Source organism: Peromyscus californicus, unplaced genomic scaffold (genome assembly GCF_007827085.1).
Source record: "Peromyscus californicus insignis strain IS unplaced genomic scaffold, ASM782708v3 Scaffold_7__1_contigs__length_154581171, whole genome shotgun sequence".
In the NCBI taxonomy this organism is placed as follows: Eukaryota; Metazoa; Chordata; class Mammalia; order Rodentia; family Cricetidae; genus Peromyscus; species Peromyscus californicus.
This window is the reverse complement of record NW_026294595.1, coordinates 148960968-148983768: the sequence shown is the minus strand read 5'-3', so window position 1 is coordinate 148983768 and position 22801 is coordinate 148960968. Positions and strand designations below refer to the sequence as shown.

Genomic DNA, 22801 nt, shown 5'->3' with positions numbered 1-22801 from the left:
GACACCACCAGAGATACACCAACACACTTCCACACACCACAAATATACTATCCTTCAACCAGACTTCACAGATACTCCAACCTTCCACCAGAAACCACAGAAACACCAACCTCCCATTAGACACCACACATAGACCAACGTTCCAAAATATACCATATGGACATACTAAACTTCTACCAGATACCACCACAGATAACACCAACATACAACCAGACACAACAGATACACCAACCTTCCACCTGACGTCACAGATACACCAACACACTACCAGACATCACAGATAAACCAGTCTTCCACTACACACCACAGATACACCAACCTTCTACCAGAAACCACAGATACACATTCATACTACCAGATACCGCACAGATACACCAACCTCCAATGAGATACCACATACACAGTTCCACCAGACACTACACAGATACATCAGCCTTCTACCAGACACTAGCAGAGATACACCAACATATGACCAGATACAACAGATACACCAACCTTACACCAGACAGATACATTAACATACTTACCAGATACCACAAATACTTTCCACCAGAAAACTACAGATATGTCAATCTTCCATTAGACACCACAGACAAACCAACCTTTCATCAGACACCACTACAGATATACAAACCTTCAAGACACCACACCAACCTTCTATCAGACACCAAAGATACACCAATATTCCACCCACCACCACATATATACACCAACATTCCACCAGATACCAACTTTCCCCTAAACATCACTCAGATACACCAACCTTCCATTAGATACTAGAGATAGACCAATCTTCCACCAGATACCACACAGGTACAACAACACACTACCAGACAGACACCACAGATACACCAACCTTCCATCAGAAACCACATAGATCCCAGTGGGAAGAGAAGCCCTCCCCTGACCATCAACGTATGAGGCAGGTTCCTCACCTGGGCAGCACAGTAGAGCTGACCCTGTTGGTGGAGGTGTGGGTGAGCCAGCCCCAATGTTGTGAGCATGAGAGAGCTGTCCTCACTACTCATTTGTCTTATGGCGGCATGGGCAGGAGAGAGATCCCCCCTCCCTGGCCATCAACAACCATGGCAGGTGGGAGAGCAGTCTCCTCCCCTCATCAACTGCAGTACTCGGAAGAGTGAACCCTACATCTCTCCTGGACAATATAGTAGAGCTGACCTTGAAGGTGTAGGTGTGGGAGAACTGGAGAACGGGCCCCGGCCCCTGCTTATTACTACAAGGGGTAAACTAGCCAGGACAATGCTGGAGAGCTTACCCTGGTGGCAAAACAGGGGAGAGCTGGTGGGCCAACCAACTGTGTAACTACCCAGTTCCAGAACTAGGGTTATATATTGGCCCACCCCAACATCTACCCCATCTGTGATCTGCTGGAGCATGGGGCAGGGTAGGCGAGGTCATCAGTCCTTGGACGCAGGACTGCAGGATCTCCACAACATAGGGCACCAACCAGATATCCAGGAAGTCTCAGTGAGGGCCCAGTGTCAATGGTGCTGCAGAGACCAGGGGTCTTGAACCAAATCAATGATTCTTTTCTATAAATGCCTGCACGTAAAAATATATGGATAAAGGGATTTACTGTGGCTCACTGTGTCACGCTGCAGCTTCCATGATGAGATTTTCCCTTCCTCCTCCCCCGCCCTTTCTCTTAAATTTTATTTTGTTTTATTCTGGGGTGGGAAGGGAGAGGGTTGGGATTGGAGGCATAATGTGAAAAGACACAAAGAATAAAAAACTTAAAAAAAGAAACACACACACAGATACACCGATACACTACCAGACAACACACTGACACACCCATACCACCAGACACCACAGATACACCTATCTCCCATAATACACCAGTCTTCCAACAGACAGTACACAGATACACTAACCTCCCACCACACACCACAGATACACCTATCTCCCATAATACACCAGTCTTCCAACAGACAGTACACGGATACACTAACCTCCCACCAGACACCACAGATACACCAAACTTGCACCTGACAACACACAGGTAAAACAAAACACCACCAGACACCACAGATACATCAGACTCACCAACTTTGCACAAGAAACCACACAGATACACCAATATACTATCAGACACAACAGATACATCAACCTTCCACCAGAAACCAGATACACCAACTTCCTACCAGATGCCACAGATATACCAGCCTTCCATCATACACTATGGATATACCAATCTTCTACCAAACACCACCACAGACACACCACCAGACACCACACAGATATACCAACATACTAGCAGACACCAGTTACAGCAACCTTCCACTAGAAACCACAGATACACCAGCCTTCAACAAATACCACACTGATACATCAACCTTCCATGAGACAGCACAGAGACACCAACCTTGTACCTGACAACAGATACACCAACATACTACCAGAAACCAGATACACCAATCTTCCACAACACACCAGCCTTCCACCAGACACCACACAGATACACTAGCTTTCGACCAGACACTACAGATATACCGACCACCACCACAGACCCTTCAATAGACCAACCTTCAACAACAATCCACAGACACACCAACCTTTTACCAGACACTACACAGTTACAAAACACTACCACACACCACAGATACACCAGCATTCCACCAGACACCTCACAGATAAACCAACATACTACCAGACATCACACAGATACATCAAAAACCTTCTACCAGACACCACAGATACATCAACTGTACACTTGAAACCACACAGATACCTAAACCTTCCACTTGACACCAGATGCACCAACACACTACCAGACACCACAGATATACCAATCTTCCACAACATATCACAGACATACTAGCCTTCTACCAGTCACTACACAGATACACCAACCTTACACCCGACACCACACAATTAAACCAACACACTACCAGACATTAAAAATGTACCAATCTTTCACAATACACCATAGGTACAGCAACCTTGCACTAGACACTACACATACACCAATATGCTACATATACCAGACAACACAGATATACCAACCGTCCACCAGACACCACACAGATACACCAACATTCCACTAGAGACCACAGATATACTAACCTCCAACCAACACTACACAGATACACCAACCTTCCACCAGACACCAAACTTCTAGAAACCATACAGACATACCACCCTTCCTTCCATCAGATACCACATAGACATACCAACCTTCCACATGACACCACAGATACACCAAAGTTCCACCAGACACCACACAGATACATCAACTATCTACCAAACTGCCAGCAGTTACATCAACATAATATCATACACCACAGATAAACCAAACATACTTCCAATCTTCCACAACACACCACAGATACACCAACCTTTCATCTAAACCACAGATACACCAGATACTCCAATCAGATACTCTGATATTCCATCAGATACCACATGATATATCAACATACCACCAGACACCACATAGATACACCAAACTTCTACTAGACACCACCACGGATACACCGACATACTACCAGACACCACAGATACACTAACCTTTCACTAGACACTGCAGATACACCAGTGTTCCTCCAGACAGCACAAAGACAAATCAACACACTACCAAACACCACACAGATACACTAATCTTCTACCAGACCACACAGATGTACCAACCTTCCACCAGATACCACAGATACCTCAGCCTTCTGCCAGCCAATACAGATACACTAATCTTCTACCAGACCACACAGATGTACCAACCTTCCACCAGATACCACAGATACCTCAGCCTTCTGCCAGACACTACAGATATACCAGCGTTCAGCAGACACCACACACACAGATATACCAACCTTTCACTAGACACGACCTAGTTACCCCAATCTTTTGGAACTCTATACTCCCAACCTGTTTGAAATGTCTTTGGAATATGTGGCTAGAATGGTGTGAAGGGCGATGGGTGTGGTATGTATAACTGGAAATCACAGTACTTGGCAGAGCTGAATTCATGATGTTTGGGTTAAACTTGAAGAATACATCTCAACCAAAATAAAAGAATTGTGATGAATACTTAAAAATACTTAGAAAGAACTGGAGTCTGAATCATGCATCTGTAAACATAGCATTTTATTAACAAAATGTTTACACCTCTCTTGACACAAATTTTATAGTGATGGAGCATGCCATACTCTAGAAAAGCATACATAGAAGTCAAGCTGAAGAAACACTGTTTCAAAGTATTCCAGATTTACCATCTGCAAACCGAAGTACACAAAAGAAAAATCTTACAACAAAAAGCAAAAGGCGGAGTGTCCTTTTTTCAGTGTTTACAAACAAAACAGACATCATACAGTTTACATAGACTTAGGTCCAGCCCAAGGTCAGACTGCAAAAATGGTCATCAAACACCCATACAGGCTTGGCAAACCCTCATTCCAGTATTGTGTTCCAGGTAACCAGGCAGTCCATCATCGGCTTTCAGTTCAGGTTGTTTAGAGTGCTACCAGGCTTGGGAAACCAGGAACAACTCAATTTTCATACAGATGCTATTTAAAAAAAGGCACAAGGCGCTTACTCCTTGCACTGGATCTTGATAAAGTGATGGCACTCTCAGGAGTAAAAAGGATTGCTGGTACTAGGGCTTAGGTTTTCTTTCCTGTTTAGACGTTTTGTTTGGACTTTGAAACTCAACAAGTGCTCTCCTCCCCACTTCGTGGGGTTCTGATACATCAGCCCACTGTCCTATCCCCTGGGACAGAACACTTTCTGTCACTCAGTTGTGTCTGCCTTGTGGGCTCATGCTGCCTGCTGCCCTTCTGGAAGTCCTGGGGGGGGGGTCTTTATCCCCCAGGGAAGGGCAGGTCATGTGTGCTGAGATGGCTGGGGCAGGGTGCCTGAGGGAGAGCCCACAGAAAATCAAGAGTAAGGCAAGAATTCAGTGTCAACCATATAAAAGGCAGGCCATAATTTCTGAAGGTCAGAGCAGTGATTGATGATGGTGTGAGTGACTCATGATGTAAAATGATGGAAAGACTGAGTGGGGCGTTTAAAAAAAAAAATAAAAAAGATCCTCCTCGGGGTAATAAAGCTCTGTCTACAGAACACAACAAATGGTTTAAAAATAGAGCCCAGATCAACTGCCATTCATCCTCCCCCACCAATCTGACTGGTCCCTCTGACATCATGACCCAAGTTGAGAAAGTGTCATGCACCACATAGTAACTTCAAACAGGGATGGGAAGAAAAAAGTTCCAGCCTTGCTTCCAAGCTTTTCCAAGGGGTGAATGGATAATTTAAATAGAAATGCCAAGTGATAAAGATGGTCAAACAATGTGAGGACTAGTCCTCAAAGCAAACAGTACTGTGGGCAGGGTCTCCCAATGGTCTGGAGCAGGTGAGCATGGGGTGGTCTCCAGCCTGGCTGAGCAAGTGACTCAAGACCTGCTTTGTGGAGTGGCAGATGAAACACACAACTTGGTTTTAGATGCTCTGGAGCCTCCTTGACAATGTCAGTTCTGTGTAAAGATGATTCACTCCAATGGACTGTCTACACAACCTGCCTTTAAACACTGCCAAGTTCCTGAATCAAGAAGTGGCCTGAGGAAAGCAGCAGGCTGTCTCTACAGTGCCATTAAGGAGGACATGAAGACCCATGTTTGAAGACTGTCAATTAAAGGAGGCTCTTTAAAAAAAAATCATGACTGTCTTAGGACTCCCCATTAATTGGCAGACAGAGCTTAGCACTTAAGTCCTGTCTGTGGAGAGCTACCCGGGTTTTTGCTTGTAATTATGCAGCATTTTGATGAGGCACTGGACACTGTAAAATGAACTCACAGCAAATTAAAACATTTTTTTCCTGCAAGTTTTTTAGACATTATGGTTTTAATCTCACCATCTACTATTTATATATTCTAATCTTGCTATCTGAAATGTTCAACATAATGAAAGGAATCGATGGAAGGTCTGAGTTTTTTTTTTATTAAATTTCTGAATCCTTTTGTTTTGAAGCCAGAAATATTCTAGCACATCTCTAATTGATTACCCTCTGAGAGGAAAGAACACAGATATTAGTTATTTCTGATGGTACAGAGCATCAAATTAAACTTGATCTATGCTGGTAGAAGTCCTAGCTCCAGAGAGTAAATCACTCCTCCAGGCTCAGAGCATCCTGAAGGACGAGCTGAGAAATACGACGATTCCAAGCTCTATTCATCTGCCCTTCTCAGCACATCTGATGAAGTTCATCAGGGTAGGTCCCTCACTCATCACCCTCTGAGATGTGTAAGGAAGGCTCCTGAGAAGGGCAATACCCTTCTAATATTTTTTAGAGTTTCATTTGCACATAAAACAGGACAAATGCCCTGGCATTCCATTAACATTTCTCACAGATCAGATAATCAAACTGCCTGGTTTTCTATTACTGAAGTCGAGACAAGCCTCTCTGCTGTCACAGGAAATCCACCGAGGCCATTCTTCTAAGTCTCAGGCTAAACTCTACCTGATCCTCCTCTTCTAAAACTGCACTGTGTTCTGGTTGTCTTCTAAATAATTGGCTGCTCAGAATATTTTTTTTTTTAAATTATGACATTTATGGTGTATCTGTGTGTGCGGTGTGGGAGGACACGTGGAGATCAGAAAACAACTTGTGAAACTCTTCTCCTTCCACTATGTGGGTTCTAGGGATTGACCTTGTGTCATCAGTCTAGGCAGCAAGCGCCTTTACCTGCTGAGCCATCTCACCAACCCCATTAAAAAAAAAAATCATTCATGGGCTATCTTAAACCATCACCTTTTATCATCAAAGCCCCCCCACCCCCGCCGTAAGGAAGGCATAGTTAACAGCTTGAATCTTGAAAGTACATCCGATTTCTTCCTTAAAAACTGATGAAACCAAACAATCAAAAATTGTTTTGCTTGTCTCTTCAAAACAAATTTAAAAAAGGACTTCCAAGGAATTCCATGACCTAGCTTCCACTGTCATTCTGTGCTCACCAAAATCAGGCTAAAGAGCCTGCTAAGTTCTGTGATACAAGCCACCTGTCCGGCTGCCATGCTCTGAAGCAGGGTTGGAGGTTAGGGGAGAACTAAGGGTTCCCAGCTACCTTTGCCCAGGAGGGTTCTCTCCTGACCCCTGCAGGGTCTTGCAGACACATGGGTGTCCAAGGGCCAGTTACAGAGATCACATAGTGTAAGGGCCCACATGTCACAGTCTCTGTGGGTTCTGAAAGAATGAGTGAGGAATGCTGAGCTGAACCCCATCAGCCTCTTCTGCAATAGAAAAGACAGAAGGCAGTGAACTATTGCCTTTTGGGATGCAGAGGCCCACATGCTGGCATGCAGTGTACCCCAAACTGAACCCACCCATTCAAACACGGTACCCTTGAAAATACCGCAGCAGACCCTCTGGTTTGGTAGCCCTTTGGGTGCCAGGTGACAGCCACCTACAGGACACTTGGAGCTGTGTCTCTTAAGAGCTTTAGAAAGCCCCCATACCCACTTTCCTCCTGGAGACAAGGAACAAATGTTAAGACTTACAGAGAAGTTCTAAAATTAAATGTGGGCCACCCCCACTCCCCTGTCATATTTAAAAATCCAGAGGACAGCTAATCTCAACAAGAACACTGGCCTCTTCAAGTAGCAATGACTCTCATAAGAAAATTTCGGTCCTTTGACCTGGGTAGGCGTCCAAGGAATGGGAGCACAATGAGAGGAGGCGGGTACTTCAAACATCATCATAAACGGGAACAAGGACCCAGGTTAATTTACAATAAATCTTTCGGTTGCCGTGCACAGTGCTTGTCTTGGGTGCAGCTGACAAGCAGGCGATGGCGCTTCACTGGGAACCAGAAGGGCTTGCAGTAGGTATTTCTCTCCAATCACTTCTCACAGCGTTTACACTGAAGGACACTTAATCAGACTCTCACTTTATGTTCTTTTAATCATCAAATGATAGCTAATTAGTTATCACAGAATCAGAAAAACACTTATGTAAAAGAAGAGAAGGAGAGACCAGTGGTTGCTAGGACTGGACACCTGCAAGGAGCTGATGTCAATTTCTCTGAAAGAAATCAATACACACTGGCAGTTAATTCAAGATCTTTCCCTTTCTGGCCAGTCTTCAAAATTTTTAAAACTGGCCCTGCATCATAGGGAACTAGATTTTTATGGAGGGGCTATGTCTTAATGCCCTTGGAGTCTGGCTATTTCTCTTAAGAAAAAAGCCCAGGAAAATAAGAAATATGTATTAGATTCCTATTTAATCTAAAATGTGGTCAAAATAAAGCACTAAGTCTGACTACATTTTACTGCGCACTTCCTAAGACAGTCAATGGAGACCTCCCTGTGTTCACCGAGCTTGAACCTGCTGTCTGTCATTAAGCAGTACAGGACACCACAAGCAGGGCAGCCCCCTTCTTGGACAGACTGGTGACAGAGGGCAAGAAAGACACGAACAGAGGGTTCATGCTGCTCATCCTGTTGGTAAGACATGCAGCCGTGGCCAGAGTCACTCCCTACATGTGGCACGAGAGGGAATTAGTGAGAGAAGCTACCACGTGCCACAGAGGAGAGCAGCCACTGGATGTGCCACGACTTCCAGAATTTACTAGGCTGTTCAGATCATAAATTTATACCATCTTTAGGTGAAACAAGTCAGAAAGGGTCTCACATGGGCAGCCCTGTCCACATGAGCCAAGCAGCTTTGTTTTGTGTCCTGGAGATGGAGGTTTGGCATGGGACTGTTGGAGACATACCTTCCTGCAGGTGTACGTCAAGTCCTATCAAGCCACCACAGGTGGAAGGAGCCAGTCTCGGGAAATCACAGGGTTTTCTCTACATGCGTGTGAACTGGACACTGTGCAGGAGGCTCAGTACACAAGGTGCTGGAAGCCTGACCTCAGTGAGGGTGAACAACTGATGCTTACATGGCCTCGCTCAGTCTGGGTCACCTGGGTCACCCTCTGTTAACACCTCTCCATTTTAAGCATATAGGGGAGTGGCACAAAGTAGTAACAATTGTTTTGAAAAGTTTTGACTGTTCAGTTAAGGACAGCTCTGAAAACACATTTGGTTTGAAATTCAAGCTGTTTCATTTCCTATTTAATCTTGTAAATTTCCTTCCCTTACAATACTCGGGCTGGAAGGGCGCCAAATCAGGCCAGGAACAAATTTCCAGCAGTTTCACTTGGGGGCTTTATTTTTAGATTATATTAAGAACCTCATTAGGTTCCTGAGGGAAAAGAGTGCAAAGCACTAACAGAGGCAAGAGAAAATAAAGGAGGATGAGGTGAGCCGGCTGTTAACAAGCAAAGCACTCTGAACACAGTTGGTCTGAGCTTACTACTGTCAAAGCCAGGTGAGTGACCGGTGCTGGGCTCTCACTCGCCCCAGGCTACGAAGGACTGGTCAGGCTTGTCAAGGAGGCATATGTCTTTATTACCATTTCCAGATGGGATGCAGAGGGGCGCGGGAGGAGGAAGGAAGCTGTGAGCTAAGTGCTCTATGCTTCTGCACAAGGTGAATGTGCTTCAAAATTTTCTGTGGACCGGCTGAAAAATGGGGGGTGGCGGGGGGGGGCACACGTGAGACGGGGTACAGGACTAAATGGAGTACTGAACAGAATTCAGAAGTTATTAATGTATTTACATAATTTATAATTTTAAAGCAACGGTCTCATAAATATAGACTACAAATATACATTTGCTAGGCAGCACACATTTTTTTTTCCCCATCAAAATACCTGGGCCAAAAACCAAAAAACCATTTCCTTTGTTCTTTCTCTCTTCCTTTTAAACCACTGTTCACCAGTGTAGACACATGTAACTCAACTGGCTCCAAGGAGTGTCTCTACACCATCCCCTGGGCCACGGGAACTTATTTAGAAAGGTAATGATAAAACTAATACGTGGTGACATAAACAGGGTCAGAAGTAAACCCAAGGTGAGTCAGGCTGCTGCTGCCACAGTTGCGTGTTAATTTACTGTGTAGGAAAGTGCATTAGAGATGGTGGAGACTGTCCCAGGAACAACTGTCCCTCCACTGTGATCACTTTCTATATCTTAAATGACACAACTCTGACACTAGAGACAAGGATCAAGGAGATGACCATCTCTGCAGCCTTTTCCCTTAAGATCCATGAAAGTGCTCACTTCCCTTTACAAATGATACATGACATCCTGATTACAAAAGCACCAGCAATTCAATCCTACCATCCATATATCAGATGTTCCTTTCAGCTAGGTCAATAGCCAAGGATATGGTCCCTTTGTAAGCCAGAGTCCGCACCAGAAGTCTGCAGATGGAAACACCTGCTGCAGTTTTCCAAGAGAACCCAACAGCCAGTTCCTCTGAGTCCTTTTTGCATGAAGAAGACTCCAGGGCACGAGGCGGCTGCCAATGGCAGGGACTGGTCCTCCTGCACCGTCCAGGACCACCTGCTTCTTCATCAGTGTGGGGCCTGGGTCATCAGCAGCAGCTTCGCTTTGGCTCTGACGGCTGTCTTCGGAGTTTGAAGCCCTTGCCGCCAGACGGCGGGTTGGCATCCGTGGATGGAATTCTTCGGCCTGCACCAAAGGGAGAGGACAGGAGAGGAGGCATAAGCTTTGATTTCCTAATCTGTTCCTTCTCAGACACAATTTTGGCAATGCAACGTGGCAGTTTCACTGAGGTTAGGACAAGTAAGATGATCAAGAAGACAGGGACAGTGTGCCTGTTCACTCTGACCTAGCATCACCTAATGCCCGACCTACAGGACACCTGCTACAGTGAAGACCATAACATTGCCATGGCACCAGTCTTTCAGATGTCACTAGTTCTTCAACTAACATACTTCTTCTATTAGAGGATCCAAATAAGGATACCAAACAGCATTTAGTAAACTTTATAAACACAAAAATTAGACTAAAAACACTTTCTCTTGAGCCAGTAAACACAAACACATTTAGGGGAAAAAACAAAAACAAAACAACCACCAACATGCTTGGTTCCATGTCTCATGGCAGAGACCATCACAGGTATGTGGCTACTCCCAGATGTGCCCAGCTCCTCTGCCCCTTAGGATGGTCCCTCACAGTACACAGGGGGCTGCTGCTTCTCTCAATAGTTGAGCATGTGCATTGCGCCTCTTAGACTCATCATTCCTCTACTGATGGGCACCAAAATCCCCAGTACTTCAGTGTTTTGAGCAACTGTGTGTGTGGGGGGGATTAAAGAACTGGAAGAGAGGAGCCAGGGCACTGTTCTATTCCTGGGCGTTTACCTGACATGGGCACCAAATTCCCAGTGACTACCCACTGCAATTTAACTTTTGACAGATGCCACCACGTTGCTCTCTGACAAACAACGTAGGAGAGAGGGACAGGCTTCACTTTACTGCTCTGAGAGGCTAATGTCAATTTCAAGAAGAACCTTCAATCACTGTCCACCCACCTGGCTGACATGGCTCAAGGCTGCTTCTTGTACAAAGGCTTTCATGCCCTCCCCCTTCTGTGCTATTCTAACCCTCACACACCATAAAGCACCAGGACATCAGCAACATGCTGGACTTGTTTTCTGTGTGACTGGCATCCTCAACTAGACCGGGCCCTCCAGTCTTTCCTGTTTTCCACTGTGGCACTCCCAGATCTCTGTGGCACAGCACCAGGCAGAGAGAGGCTTTCTGTCTGTCTGTTTAAAGAGAGAATGAACAGACAGGAATATCTGACATCAGCAAGGCTGAGAGGAAATCCCTGACAAGCCTCTGGGTGTGGCTGCAAAGCCTTGAGGGATCCCCACTGTGGGCGGTAACCTGTGTAGACAGCACACAGCATGACTTCTACAAGGAGAGAAGGTGCTCTACAACTCTCCAAATGTGTCACGGCACTGCTGTGAATAAATCACAGGTGTAGTTAAGTCTCTCGAAGGTTCTTGTCATTATGATCCTCTCAATAAACAGAAACTGAAATACAGCTGGTACCACAGAGGCAGCTGTGAAATGTGACAAAGTGCTTTAGAAGAAAGCAGAAGACAGCCTGATGGCGGGGCACAGCCAGTGGTTCCTTAAGCGGGAACTACACTGACCATAAAGGAGAGCGAGGACAAAGTGAACTCAGATAAGGTTAAGAAGCTCAGTTCCTTGAAGAATTGATTCGGAAATCCAAGTCAAACCAAAGGGGAAGGTGTTTCCAACACACACAGTCAACCAGGGACTGACAGCCAAGTAAGGCACAAGTCGTTAGGAGGGGATGGGGACCCGGCAGAAGGCAGGCAAGAGGGAAAGAATTCTGGAGAAGAGGACACCAGCTACCATCCAGGTGGAGATCTGGATGCGGACAGGCGCTCAGTTTCAAGGCAGAAACGGAGATGTAGGTCCTGCCTCTCCCACAGACTGACAGGGAAGACATCGTATACACCACTGCTGTGGGCAGCAGCTGGTACAACTACCACTTTGCAAACTGTTTGGCAGTAAAGTCACAGAAAACACATGCAAACCTAATGACCCAGCAATTTTTCTCTTGGGCACAGAGATACTGAGCAAAAATGCATCCAGATGTTCCCCAGAGGACACAGGATGTTCAACAGAGCAGCCTGCAATTGCCCTGAGTTAGAAACAACTGCCCAATGTCTGTCAACAACAGAAGGGACAATTATACTGTAAACAGTCCCCATTTCTTCCTTTTCAACTCTTGAGTTCTGACATTAACGTACACTAGCCACGTGAATGCATCTTCTGCAGCTGTATGGGATATACAGACAATTTAAACATGTAACATAGAATAAAAGCTGGACACAGAAGGGTAAATATGGCTGGTAATGTAGTTCAGTTTCCAGCACCAAACAGGCATGGTGTTGTCAGTCTAGTCTAGGAGTCAGGAGACAGAGAAAGGAGGCTATCAAAGTTTTCCTCATCCTCAGTCACAGAGTGAGTGTGAGGCCAGGCCGGGCTATAGAAGAAGGAGACAACAGAGGACAATGGAGGAAATATAGCAATAAAGTGCTGGCACAGTATTTAATCCCAGCATTTGGGATGCAGAAACAGGCAGATCTCTGAGTTCAAGGCCAGCCTGGTCTACAAATGGAGTTCCAGGCCAGCCTGGGCTACGTAGTGAGATCTTATCTCAAAAAAAATAAAACAAAAACTAAAATAAAACCAACTGGAGTTGGCTATCAGGATGGTGTAGTGGGTAGCCATTCCAGCTTTGATCTGGAAGTTCCAACCCCCATTGAGGCTTTGGTAACTATCACGCCTACAAGGCAGGGCCAAGAGAGCGCCCTGAAGACCCGAGATCCAGATGTGCTGCCCTCTCTTGGTTTCCGGACCCTGGATGCTGGAGGTTGACTGAACAGAGTTCTCCAGAGAACACCGCTAGACTGTGCTACGTCTTTCCCAGACCCTGCAACCTACCTATCCCTCCATTTGTAAGTTACGCCACTAAATAAACCTCCCTTTTTGGCCGGGCGGTGGTGGCGCACGCCTTTAATCCCAGCACTCGGGAGGCAGAGCCAGGCAGATCGCTGTGAGTTCGAGGCCAGCCTGGGCTACCAAGTGAGTTCCAGGAAAGGCGCAAAGCTACACAGAGAAACCCTGTCTCGAAAAATCAAAAAAAAAAAAAAAACAACAACAAAAAAAAAACACCTCCCTTTTAACTCCGTGGAGTGGCCTTAATAATTTCACCAATATCTGGCGTCCAAGATGTAGTGGGTAGCCATTCCAGCTTTGATGTGGAGGTTCCAACCCCCATTGAGGCTTCGGTAACTATCACGCCTACAAGGCGGGGGCCAAGAGAGGGCCCTAAAGACCCGAGATCCAGATGTGCCGCCCTCTCTTGGTTTCCGGACCCTGGATGCTGGAGGTAGACGGAGCAGAGTTCTCCAGAGAACACCGCCGGACTGCGCTGCATCTTTCCCAGAACCTGCAACCTACTTATCCCTTCATTTGTAAGTTATGCCACTAAATAAACCTCCCTTTTAACTATGTGGAGTGGCCTTAATAATTTCACCAATAGGATGGGTTACCCTTGAGGTGGGAGCAGCTGTGCCTCCCTGAGTGTCAAGCACAGGCTTTGTTCTTTCTGAGACAACCCGCTACCCCTTTGTACTTCTAAAACTGCCCTTTCCTGTATGTACATTATGCTTCAACCCAAAATTTGTGTGCCAGGCACAAGCTCTCCGACAACACTAAGGAACACTCAAGACGACTTCTCTCTCTGAATGGCTTCCGTCTCTGTGGCCATGCTCAAGTCTTCTCAGTGATGAGTGTGCACCATGTCTCTTAATCTCTGCAGTGCTGGCAACTGAAGCCAAGGCCTTGAACATGCCAGGGAAGTCACTACCACAGGGCTACACCCTGCCTGGCTAGGTGCTGGTGTAAGGGGTTTGCTGCTTGTTTACTTTTGAAACTGCTATACTATACAGAAAGGACCCACAACCTACCAAGAATAGCTCAGCACATGTCACACTATATACAGACATGTAAAGACTGGTAAGGTCCTGACAAACCTTATGTTGCCTTTCAAGAATGAACCTGGCTACTGCTAGCTATGAGCACCATGCCTTACCCCTGAAATGAAGAGAAATGCTTGAGTGTGCCAGTGGCAGACCACTGGCTGTGATGTTTAAATTAGTGGTTAAACTAAAACAATGGAACACATACATAAAAATCCAGATCTCTGAGCCATCTAAACCATCGCAGAACTAGATGTTTGGACTCATAAATTCTAGCATTTTGGAGGCTGAGGCAGGGGGACTGCTGTGAGTTCAAGCCTGAGCTCACTGCCTCAGAGTCCTTCATCAGGCCCCAGTTCCCATCCCACTGCCTCAGAGTCCTTCATCAGGGCTCAGTTCTCATCCCACTGCCTCAGAGTCCTTCCTCAGGCCTCAGCCTCCACCTCCCTGCCTCAGAGTCCTTCATCAGGCCTCAGTTCCCATCCCACTGCCTCAGAGACCTTCCTCAGGCCTTAGCCTCCATCTCCCTGCCTCAGAGTCCTTCATCAGGCCTCAGTCTCCATCTCACTGCCTCAGAGTCCTTCCTCAGGCCTCAGCCCTCATCTCCCTGCCTCAGAGTCCTTCCTCAGGCCTCAGCCTCTATCTCTCTACCTCAGAGTCCTTCATCAGGCCTCAGTCTCCATCTCCCTGCCTCAGAGACCTTCCGCCTCAGCCTCCATCTCCCTGCCTCAGAGTCCTTCATCAGGCCTCATCCCCACACCCCACTGCCTCAGAGACCTTCATCAGGCCTCAGCCCCCATCCCACTGCCTCAGAGATTTTCATTAGGCCTCAGCCCCCACCCCACTGCCTCAGAGATCTTCATTAGGCCTCAGCCCCCATCCCCCTGCCTCAGAGAGACCTTCATCAGGCCTCAGCTTCCAACTCTTTTCCCCAGAGGGGCTTTCTTGGATGTTCTGCACACCCGCTTACATCTGTTTCATTGCTTTCTTCATAACTCTTATTATTATGTGGAATGAACCTATTTATCTGGAGTTCACTGCTTGACTCGCTCAACAGAACACGTACTCCAGGAGAGCAAGGGCTGTGTCTGTCTTCTTTAGGCTGGTTCCCTTGAGTCTGCAACAGTTCCCAATAAATATTTTGATGAATTTGAATGAAATGAATAAACACAGAAGCAATCTGCAGAGAATCCCAAAGGCATGAACCAGCTTCTCTCACCTACCATCAACACACTAACACTGAAGGAAGAGAAGGGGGAAGAGATCTGACCCTTCCCTTGCCGAGGACTAAGTTTTGAGGTTTTCTTACAGACAGACCATACCCACATTTCATTTCCCTTGAGTTATTTTGTTCTTTTTTTCTTCTAGAATCTTTAGTCATTTTTAACCCTGTGCATGTCTGTGTATAGGTATGAGCACAGGAGCACAGCTGCATTCAAAGGCTGGAAGTGCTGGATCCCCTGGAGCTGGAGTGACAGGTGGTGGTGAGCACGATGTAGCTGCTGGGAATGAACTGAGGTCCTCTGCAAGAGCAGTGCATGCTCTTAGCCACTAAGCCATCCTTCCAGACTATTCTGTTCATTTCTGATGGCCTTGGATGAGCAACTCAAACACGTTTAGAAGAGGAGAGCAGAGGGCAGCTTCGACACTGAGAGACATCCTTTCTTTCTGGAAAGGAACTCACTACCAAGCAATACCTCTCCAGAAACCCCACCTTGACAGAGACACTGACCATCCTCATCTGCTAAATTCTCCTTTCATAGACACAGTCTCAGAGACTACTTCAAACAAGTTGGGTTCTAACCAGAAAGAAAATTCTGTTCGTGTTTGCCCTGAACAGAGGAAACCCCAAAAATGCAGGGATACTTACTAATTTCTATAAAGAGTTCATTTATGTTTATTGCATTCTTTGCGCTGGTCTCTACAAAGATGGCATGAATGGAGTCGGCATAGTCCTTCGCATCTCTCTCCATGACTTCTCTGGAAGGCAACAATTGCTAATCAGAGGTTCTGCCCTGAAGACCTTCCCTTCATTCCACCCCGTACAGAAGGACACCGGATCAGCTGCAGCATGAGCCCAGACAGTCTTCCCAGTTACACAATTTTTGTGACAAGATTTTCTCCAACCCCTATATTAAACAAATAACCCCCCACCCCAAGCAAAGCAAAACAAAACAAAACAAGGTCCTTGCTCTGGGAATCAGATGTGGTACACTGAAATTGTCAATAAAATGTACTTTTTGGATTCAGTTACTTCTGTGTCATAGCAGCCTGAGAGGCAACGATCTCAGATAATGTCATGTGGGATACCACCAATGTTTGAGTAAATTACACGCCTGTCTACATGTAATATAATTAACTCCAAATGCCTTTAGTCTTCATTTTAGCTTGAAACTTCAGGGCCAACCACATAACACAAGAAATTTTTCAATGTCAGAGATAAAATAAAAGCTAGACTCTTACCAGGGATGAGGCTCATTAGAAAAAGCACATGTAATCGGCATGGGAATCTCTTGTCTAATAACTCACCTGACATCGCTAAGATCGCATTTGTTCCCTGCAATGGCAACAACAATGCTAGGGGGACCATGCTGGCGGAGCTCTCTCACCCAGTTCTTCAAGGTTGAAAACGTCTCCTGCAACAGCAAGGGAGAGTAGCTAGAGGCCTGAACAACAGATGATAGCGTCTAAGAAGAAATGAATACAGTCTTACTTCTTTTGTGATATCATAGACGATGATGGCTGCCGCTGAGCCTCGATAGTACATCGGTGCCAAGGCACGGAACTGCAGAGGGAGAAGAAGCAATGAAACTGGGACGGCCAGTTAAGGATATCCTCTTACAGACTCAAGTCCATTATCCCTGCACAAAAGGTAATCTTTCTCTGAAGCCACAGAAGATGACATAATGTTTCACAGCAAATGAACCTGTAATTACTAAAGGCCGAGACTGATGGTAGTGCTGGCATGTCCCAGAAGATGGTCTAGAAAACAGCTTTAGAGGAACTGAATATGGGACTATAAACAATTCTTTCAGCTAAGAAAGCTTTTTAATTGAACTCAATGTTGTAATTCCCAAATTCATTTGTTCAATAGTCCTTTAAACTTTGGCTTCCCAAACTAAGGAGGTAAAAACACTGCTGTAGCCAGAGAGATCAAGGACACTATGGGAAGGCTCACACAATCAACTCACCTGGGATCATAGGGGCTCGCAGAGCCTGAACTGACAGCCAGGGAGCCAGCATCAGACTGATCTGAGCACTCTGAATATATGTTACAATTTTATGTAGCTTGGTCCTCTTGTGGGACTCCTAACAGTAGGAACAGAGGCTGTTTCTGACTCTTTTACTGACTTTTGAGATCCTACTCCTCACACTGGGTCGCCTTGCCAGCCTTAATACATGGGAAGGGGCTTAGTTTTACTGCAACTTGATATGTCATGTTTTATTGATATTCATGGGCAACCTGCCCTTTCCTGGATGGAGACAGAAGAGGCCGGCACTGGGAGTTGGGAGGGGGTGGGGGAGGAGGGTATAGGAGGGGAGGAAGTGGGGGAGCCTACCACCCAGCTGTAAAATAAATAGATGAATTAAAAAACAAAACGAAACAAACCAAAAACCACTGCTGTAAACAGTTCTCCTAGACATGAATGCATATTTAAATTCACTACTTGCACGACTTTGCAACTTGCTTTTCTGACATCTGCATACATAGGTCTCATTTCACTTCCACAATGCCACACTATCAGTAGTTTCTGCCTCTTCCCACCACATACTAGAGGGACTTGGAGAAAGGACTATCCTCAAAGTGAGGGTAATTCAGCAGGCCATTTCCTTTGAGGAGTGTGGGACAGAAAATGTGAATCTCTTTCCTCAAATTTGGGTGGCGGGCAAATGTTCCAGTGTGGCTTTCCCCCACCAAAGTGTCATGCCTTCATCTTATACCCTAACTTTGAAGCCTGGTCCCCAAGAGTGATGCAACATCCCTAAACTGTATACTGTTCCCTTTGTGGTGGTTGGTTGGCAGGCACTATCCTGAGAGAACATTGGGTGTATACATAGAACATACACATGTGGCTCTTGTATGTCTTTTGAGTTCATGGTCATCCTTCTACCCCCATGAGGAAGATGCCATGACTGCTAGGGTCTGGCATGGATCTCATGCACTATAGGGTATCCAAGAGCTACAAGCCAGCCAGTTTCAGTCCTTTCTGCCCGACAAACATTTAAAATATTGGACTGACTTGCACAGTGTAAGAGAATGAGACAGCAGCATGCAACGCGGAACTAGGATCATAGTCCTAGCTGCCTTTACTCTGGATGTACTTGTGATGGCAACATCCTTTACAGGGTCATTTCTTTCTCTAGTTTTATAAGGGCAATTCTCACCAAGAGAAGCTGATTGCAAATCTACAATGTGTAAGCGGACAAATGTAAATCCCCATGTAAATACTCATCACAAAGTCAAAGCATTTCTGTCAACAGAGACAATCCCCAAGATCCCTAACCTTGATAACACTTGCCCTCAAGTCCATCTGCAGATGGAACACAACCACAGTGTTTTTCTCCTTTTTGCTTATAATCTGCATAGAAAATCCTTTTCCATCCTCTCATCTTCTCTTCTCTGAGCACAGGTGTGCACATTTCTTTAAGCAGCACAACTGAGGTCTGTCATATGGCAGTTCTGCCACCTCTGCCTGCTTTGAGGAGTGCTCGGTCCTTTTACATCTAAGAACATATGCTGTGTCTGGACACTGGTCTTGGGCTTTGTTGCAAATCTGTTCAAATTTTAAAAACTTCCCATTCATTCTTTCTTCCTCTCTCCACAGTGACTAAGTTTTTGTACCCATGGTTGGTCTCGAATTCATGATGTAGCCAAGGGTGACACTAAACTGCTGATACTCCTACCTCATCTCCTGAGTGAAGGGATTATAGGCATGAGCCATCGCTCCTGGCTTTGTGGTGCTGGAGATCAGCTCTAGGCTTAGTGTGCCCAGCCCAGGCCCCTTCTCTTAGCTTTTTTAGCTATACTTTCCTGCATTAGTTATTAGGTGGTTGTTCTTGCAACTACAATATAAGTTTTTTCTAATCCACTTCTAATTTAAATGTATGCTTCCTATAAAACATCAGAATCTCACATGAATCTAACCTTGCCTATTAGAACCTTGCATGAATTTAACCTCATTTACTTCACCATTCTTTGGCTGCTGTTGCTAAATGCTTCAAATGCACACACTATTATTGAAGGAAATCACAAGGTGTCCAGAAGTTGAGAGAAGAAAAAAATGATGCTCTTTGCCCTCCATCACCTGCACTGCTCACTCTTTCTTCTTCTTTTCTTTCTTTCTTTCTTTCTTTCTTTCTTTCTTTCTTTCTTTCTCTCTCTCTCTCTCTCTCTCTCTCTCTCTCTCTCTCTCTCTTTCTTTCTTTCTTTCTTTCTTTCTTTGTTCAAGACGGGGTTTCTCTGTGTAGCTTTTGAATCTGTCCTGGAAGTCACTCTGTAGACCAGGCTGGCCTCCAACTTACAAGAGATCCACCTACCCCTGCCTCCTGAGTACTGAGATTAAAGGTGTGCACCACCTGGCTCATTCTTTCTTTCTGTAGGATGTGAGCAGCCACTCTGTGGCTGCTACTACTGAAACTCTCTGCTCTCACTCTTTCTAAGACTACTTTGATTTCCTATCTGGAAAACGATCTTGGCAGACTGGCTTGTTTGCACGCCCACAGCATGCTAGAGATTCTGTCTATTGGCCTGCCCCCACTGCTTCTGTGAGAAGTCAACCTCTACTCCTACTGTTCTCTGGTATACAATTTATCTCTGGCTAGTTGAGGGTTTTCTCTTTATCTTCACTATTTGGCAGTTTGACTAGGGTCCTTGTTGTACTTAAAGGTTTACCAAAGCCCTGAGATTTGAGAGTTGATGTTTCACTAAACACTGGAGGAGTCTGGCCATCAATTACAGAAGCGCTGTCTTTAAGCTGCATCCCATCCCTTCTTCGTTCCTTCTGGATGCCAGCTCTACTTTACTCAGCTGACTGTGTCTCTAGGTTGTTGAGACACTCAGACTTTTCTGGCTTTTCCTCCCCTGGTCCCCAAGTGAACCGTTCTACTGTCCACCCCGCCAACTTTGCTTCTTGACACTGTGGCTTTCAATCCTGGCATTTCCATCATAGTCTTTATGAACTTCCACTCTGCCTAAGCTTCCCATCTGTAGTCAGCCTGCCATTCTTTGAACCTTTGGACAGACATACTTAAAGACATACTTTCAACTCTGTGGCTGTAGATTCCCATCACAGGATCATCTCTGTTCTCGTTTCTCCGTACAAGTAACAATTACAATGGCACACTGGCCATGTCTCCCACACTGCCATTTTGAAGAGCGGTAAGTAACTCTCATCATCTTCAGACTGATTTTGTGCACTGTTAGGATGGCTCTGCGTGGGTTGGATCTGAAATCCAGGACACTCTCTCTCCTCTGAATGAGATGCTTCTTCAGAATGCTCAAGGAGTTAATCAATGCCCTCTAATGTGGCAGACCAGTGAGTCTGCTCAGTCTTGTCATCCTGTTGATTTCTGTTGGGCTTTGCAATGTCCCCTCTGCATATTCACCCAGGCTTGAGGGTCCTCCTTTCTGGGATGTGTCTTTTCAGGGCTTGCTGCTCTTGTCTAGCGACCTAGCACTCTCAGACAATATCTTTCCAATACCATAATCTTTTTTTTTTTTTTTTTTTTTTGGTTTTTCGAGACAGGGTTTCTCTGTGTAGCTTTGCGCCTTTCCTGGAACTCACTTGGTAGCCCAGGCTGACCTCGAACTCACAGAGATCCGCCTGGCTCTGCCTCCCGAGTGCTGGGATTAAAGGCGTGCGCCACCACTGCCCGGCCAATACCATAATCTTAAAAAGACATTTTCTGCTTGATTCCTTGCTACTCGGTGCCACACCCTCGGGAGCTAACCAGGCATGCCTGTGAGGCCCGGACCATGCCCGTGCCACGTTGCTTCCACCTTGGTCACTGGTTATTTGGCAGCACTTTCAAAAAGCTACTTTGTAAAGTCTTATCCAATATTTGTTTATAAGCCAGGGTGGCCATTCTGGGTGACACCCCTGTTGCTGACTTGGAAAGTCTCCCATATTGCTCTGGTGAAGAAAGATGATGGACACAGATAAGGAGAGTCCAAAGATGTCATCACACCTGTACCCCAAATCTAGCTCTGGATTAGGGGACAGCAAACTTCCCCTGTTGAGGATCAGACAATAAATAACTTTAGCTCTGTGGCCCTCTGATTTGTGTCATAGTATTTTTGGATCAGGATTACTATAGAGTAAAAGCACAGACAAAATGAACAGATAAGCATGCCTGTGTTCCAATAAAACTTTATTTACAAGAGGGTGGTTGGTTCAACATGGCCCATGGTCTGCCCATCCCAGCTCTGGATGCTCCTAAGCTATCCTTGTCCCAATTTAAGCACTGACAACATCTGCTTATGTGAATACTGTAAGAACTGATGCAACTTCAAGCTGTTCTGACCTCTGTGGAACAATAAGCCAGAACAAGCACAGGAAATACAGGGTTGCAAATACGGCTGCTGGAGTGTGGCTGAGAAGACTTCTAGACTATCACATAGTTAGGCAGCACTGGGGATGCTGCCCTTCACTTATGATATGCATTCATGGTGGCCATCTGAGTACGTGCTGGGCTGTCTTGGCACACCCCAGGAGTCTTAGTGAAGGGTAAGTTGGGGAAACAGTGACAAAATAAACTCACTCAAATTGCAAACAGTGGACAAAGGACTCACAAATGCTCAGTCTTAAGAAATTTAATCAGGAAAACAAGTTTCATTTCGTCTGGCATTTGAGAAAGTTCAGGCTTATTTTTATAGCCAGGCGCTGATTTTTCGAGAAGTCTGAGTCAGTGAACAGACAGCCTGGCAAGTTGCTTCTGCTAGAATGTAGAGAGCACAACATGGGACCTTTCATTTCACAGTGGACTCTCATGGGCCTCACAGAAACAGCCACTTTGAAAAAACATCTAAGGGCTCCAGTCTGTTTTCCTAGGCGCTTCTTAGCCCTTTGATATACAAACCATTGTCTTCTCAGTACTTCTTCCTTTTTTCCTGTAACAAGCTCCCCCAGTCAAGGACTCACATACCATTCAATTCTTACTTGCTTTCATCAACTTAGTGAAATCACTTGATGATCACAGGAAACTTGTCAGAACTACATGTGGCAACAGATGTGAGGGTCAAGTGGGGAGGGCACGTGTTCAGTTCATCAAAAGGCTTTCATTCTGCAACGGTTTTGGGTCCCCACCATGAATCTCCCCCTACAGAGAGCTAAGCAATAAACACATGAACCTCAGAAACTTATCATTGGAGTCATGCACTACTACAGTAGGCAGAGAGGATCTG

At 45.6% G+C, this 22801-nt stretch overlaps 1 protein-coding gene across 1 annotated transcript in view; it reads right to left on the bottom strand.

Annotated features, from left to right (window-relative positions):
• Window positions 1–4083: 4083 nt before the first annotated feature.
• Window positions 4084–22801, bottom strand: part of Rab22a (RAB22A, member RAS oncogene family) — a 53352-nt gene continuing 34634 nt past the window's right edge. Inside the window, exons 4-7 of the mRNA XM_052723768.1 lie at window positions 17111–17182; window positions 16927–17033; window positions 16268–16377; window positions 4084–10538 (exon numbers count right to left, since the gene is read on the bottom strand). Of these exons, the coding sequence (XP_052579728.1) occupies window positions 10441–10538; window positions 16268–16377; window positions 16927–17033; window positions 17111–17182 (387 nt within the window). The 3' untranslated portion in view covers window positions 4084–10440. The remainder of the gene's footprint in view (window positions 10539–16267; window positions 16378–16926; window positions 17034–17110; window positions 17183–22801) is intronic.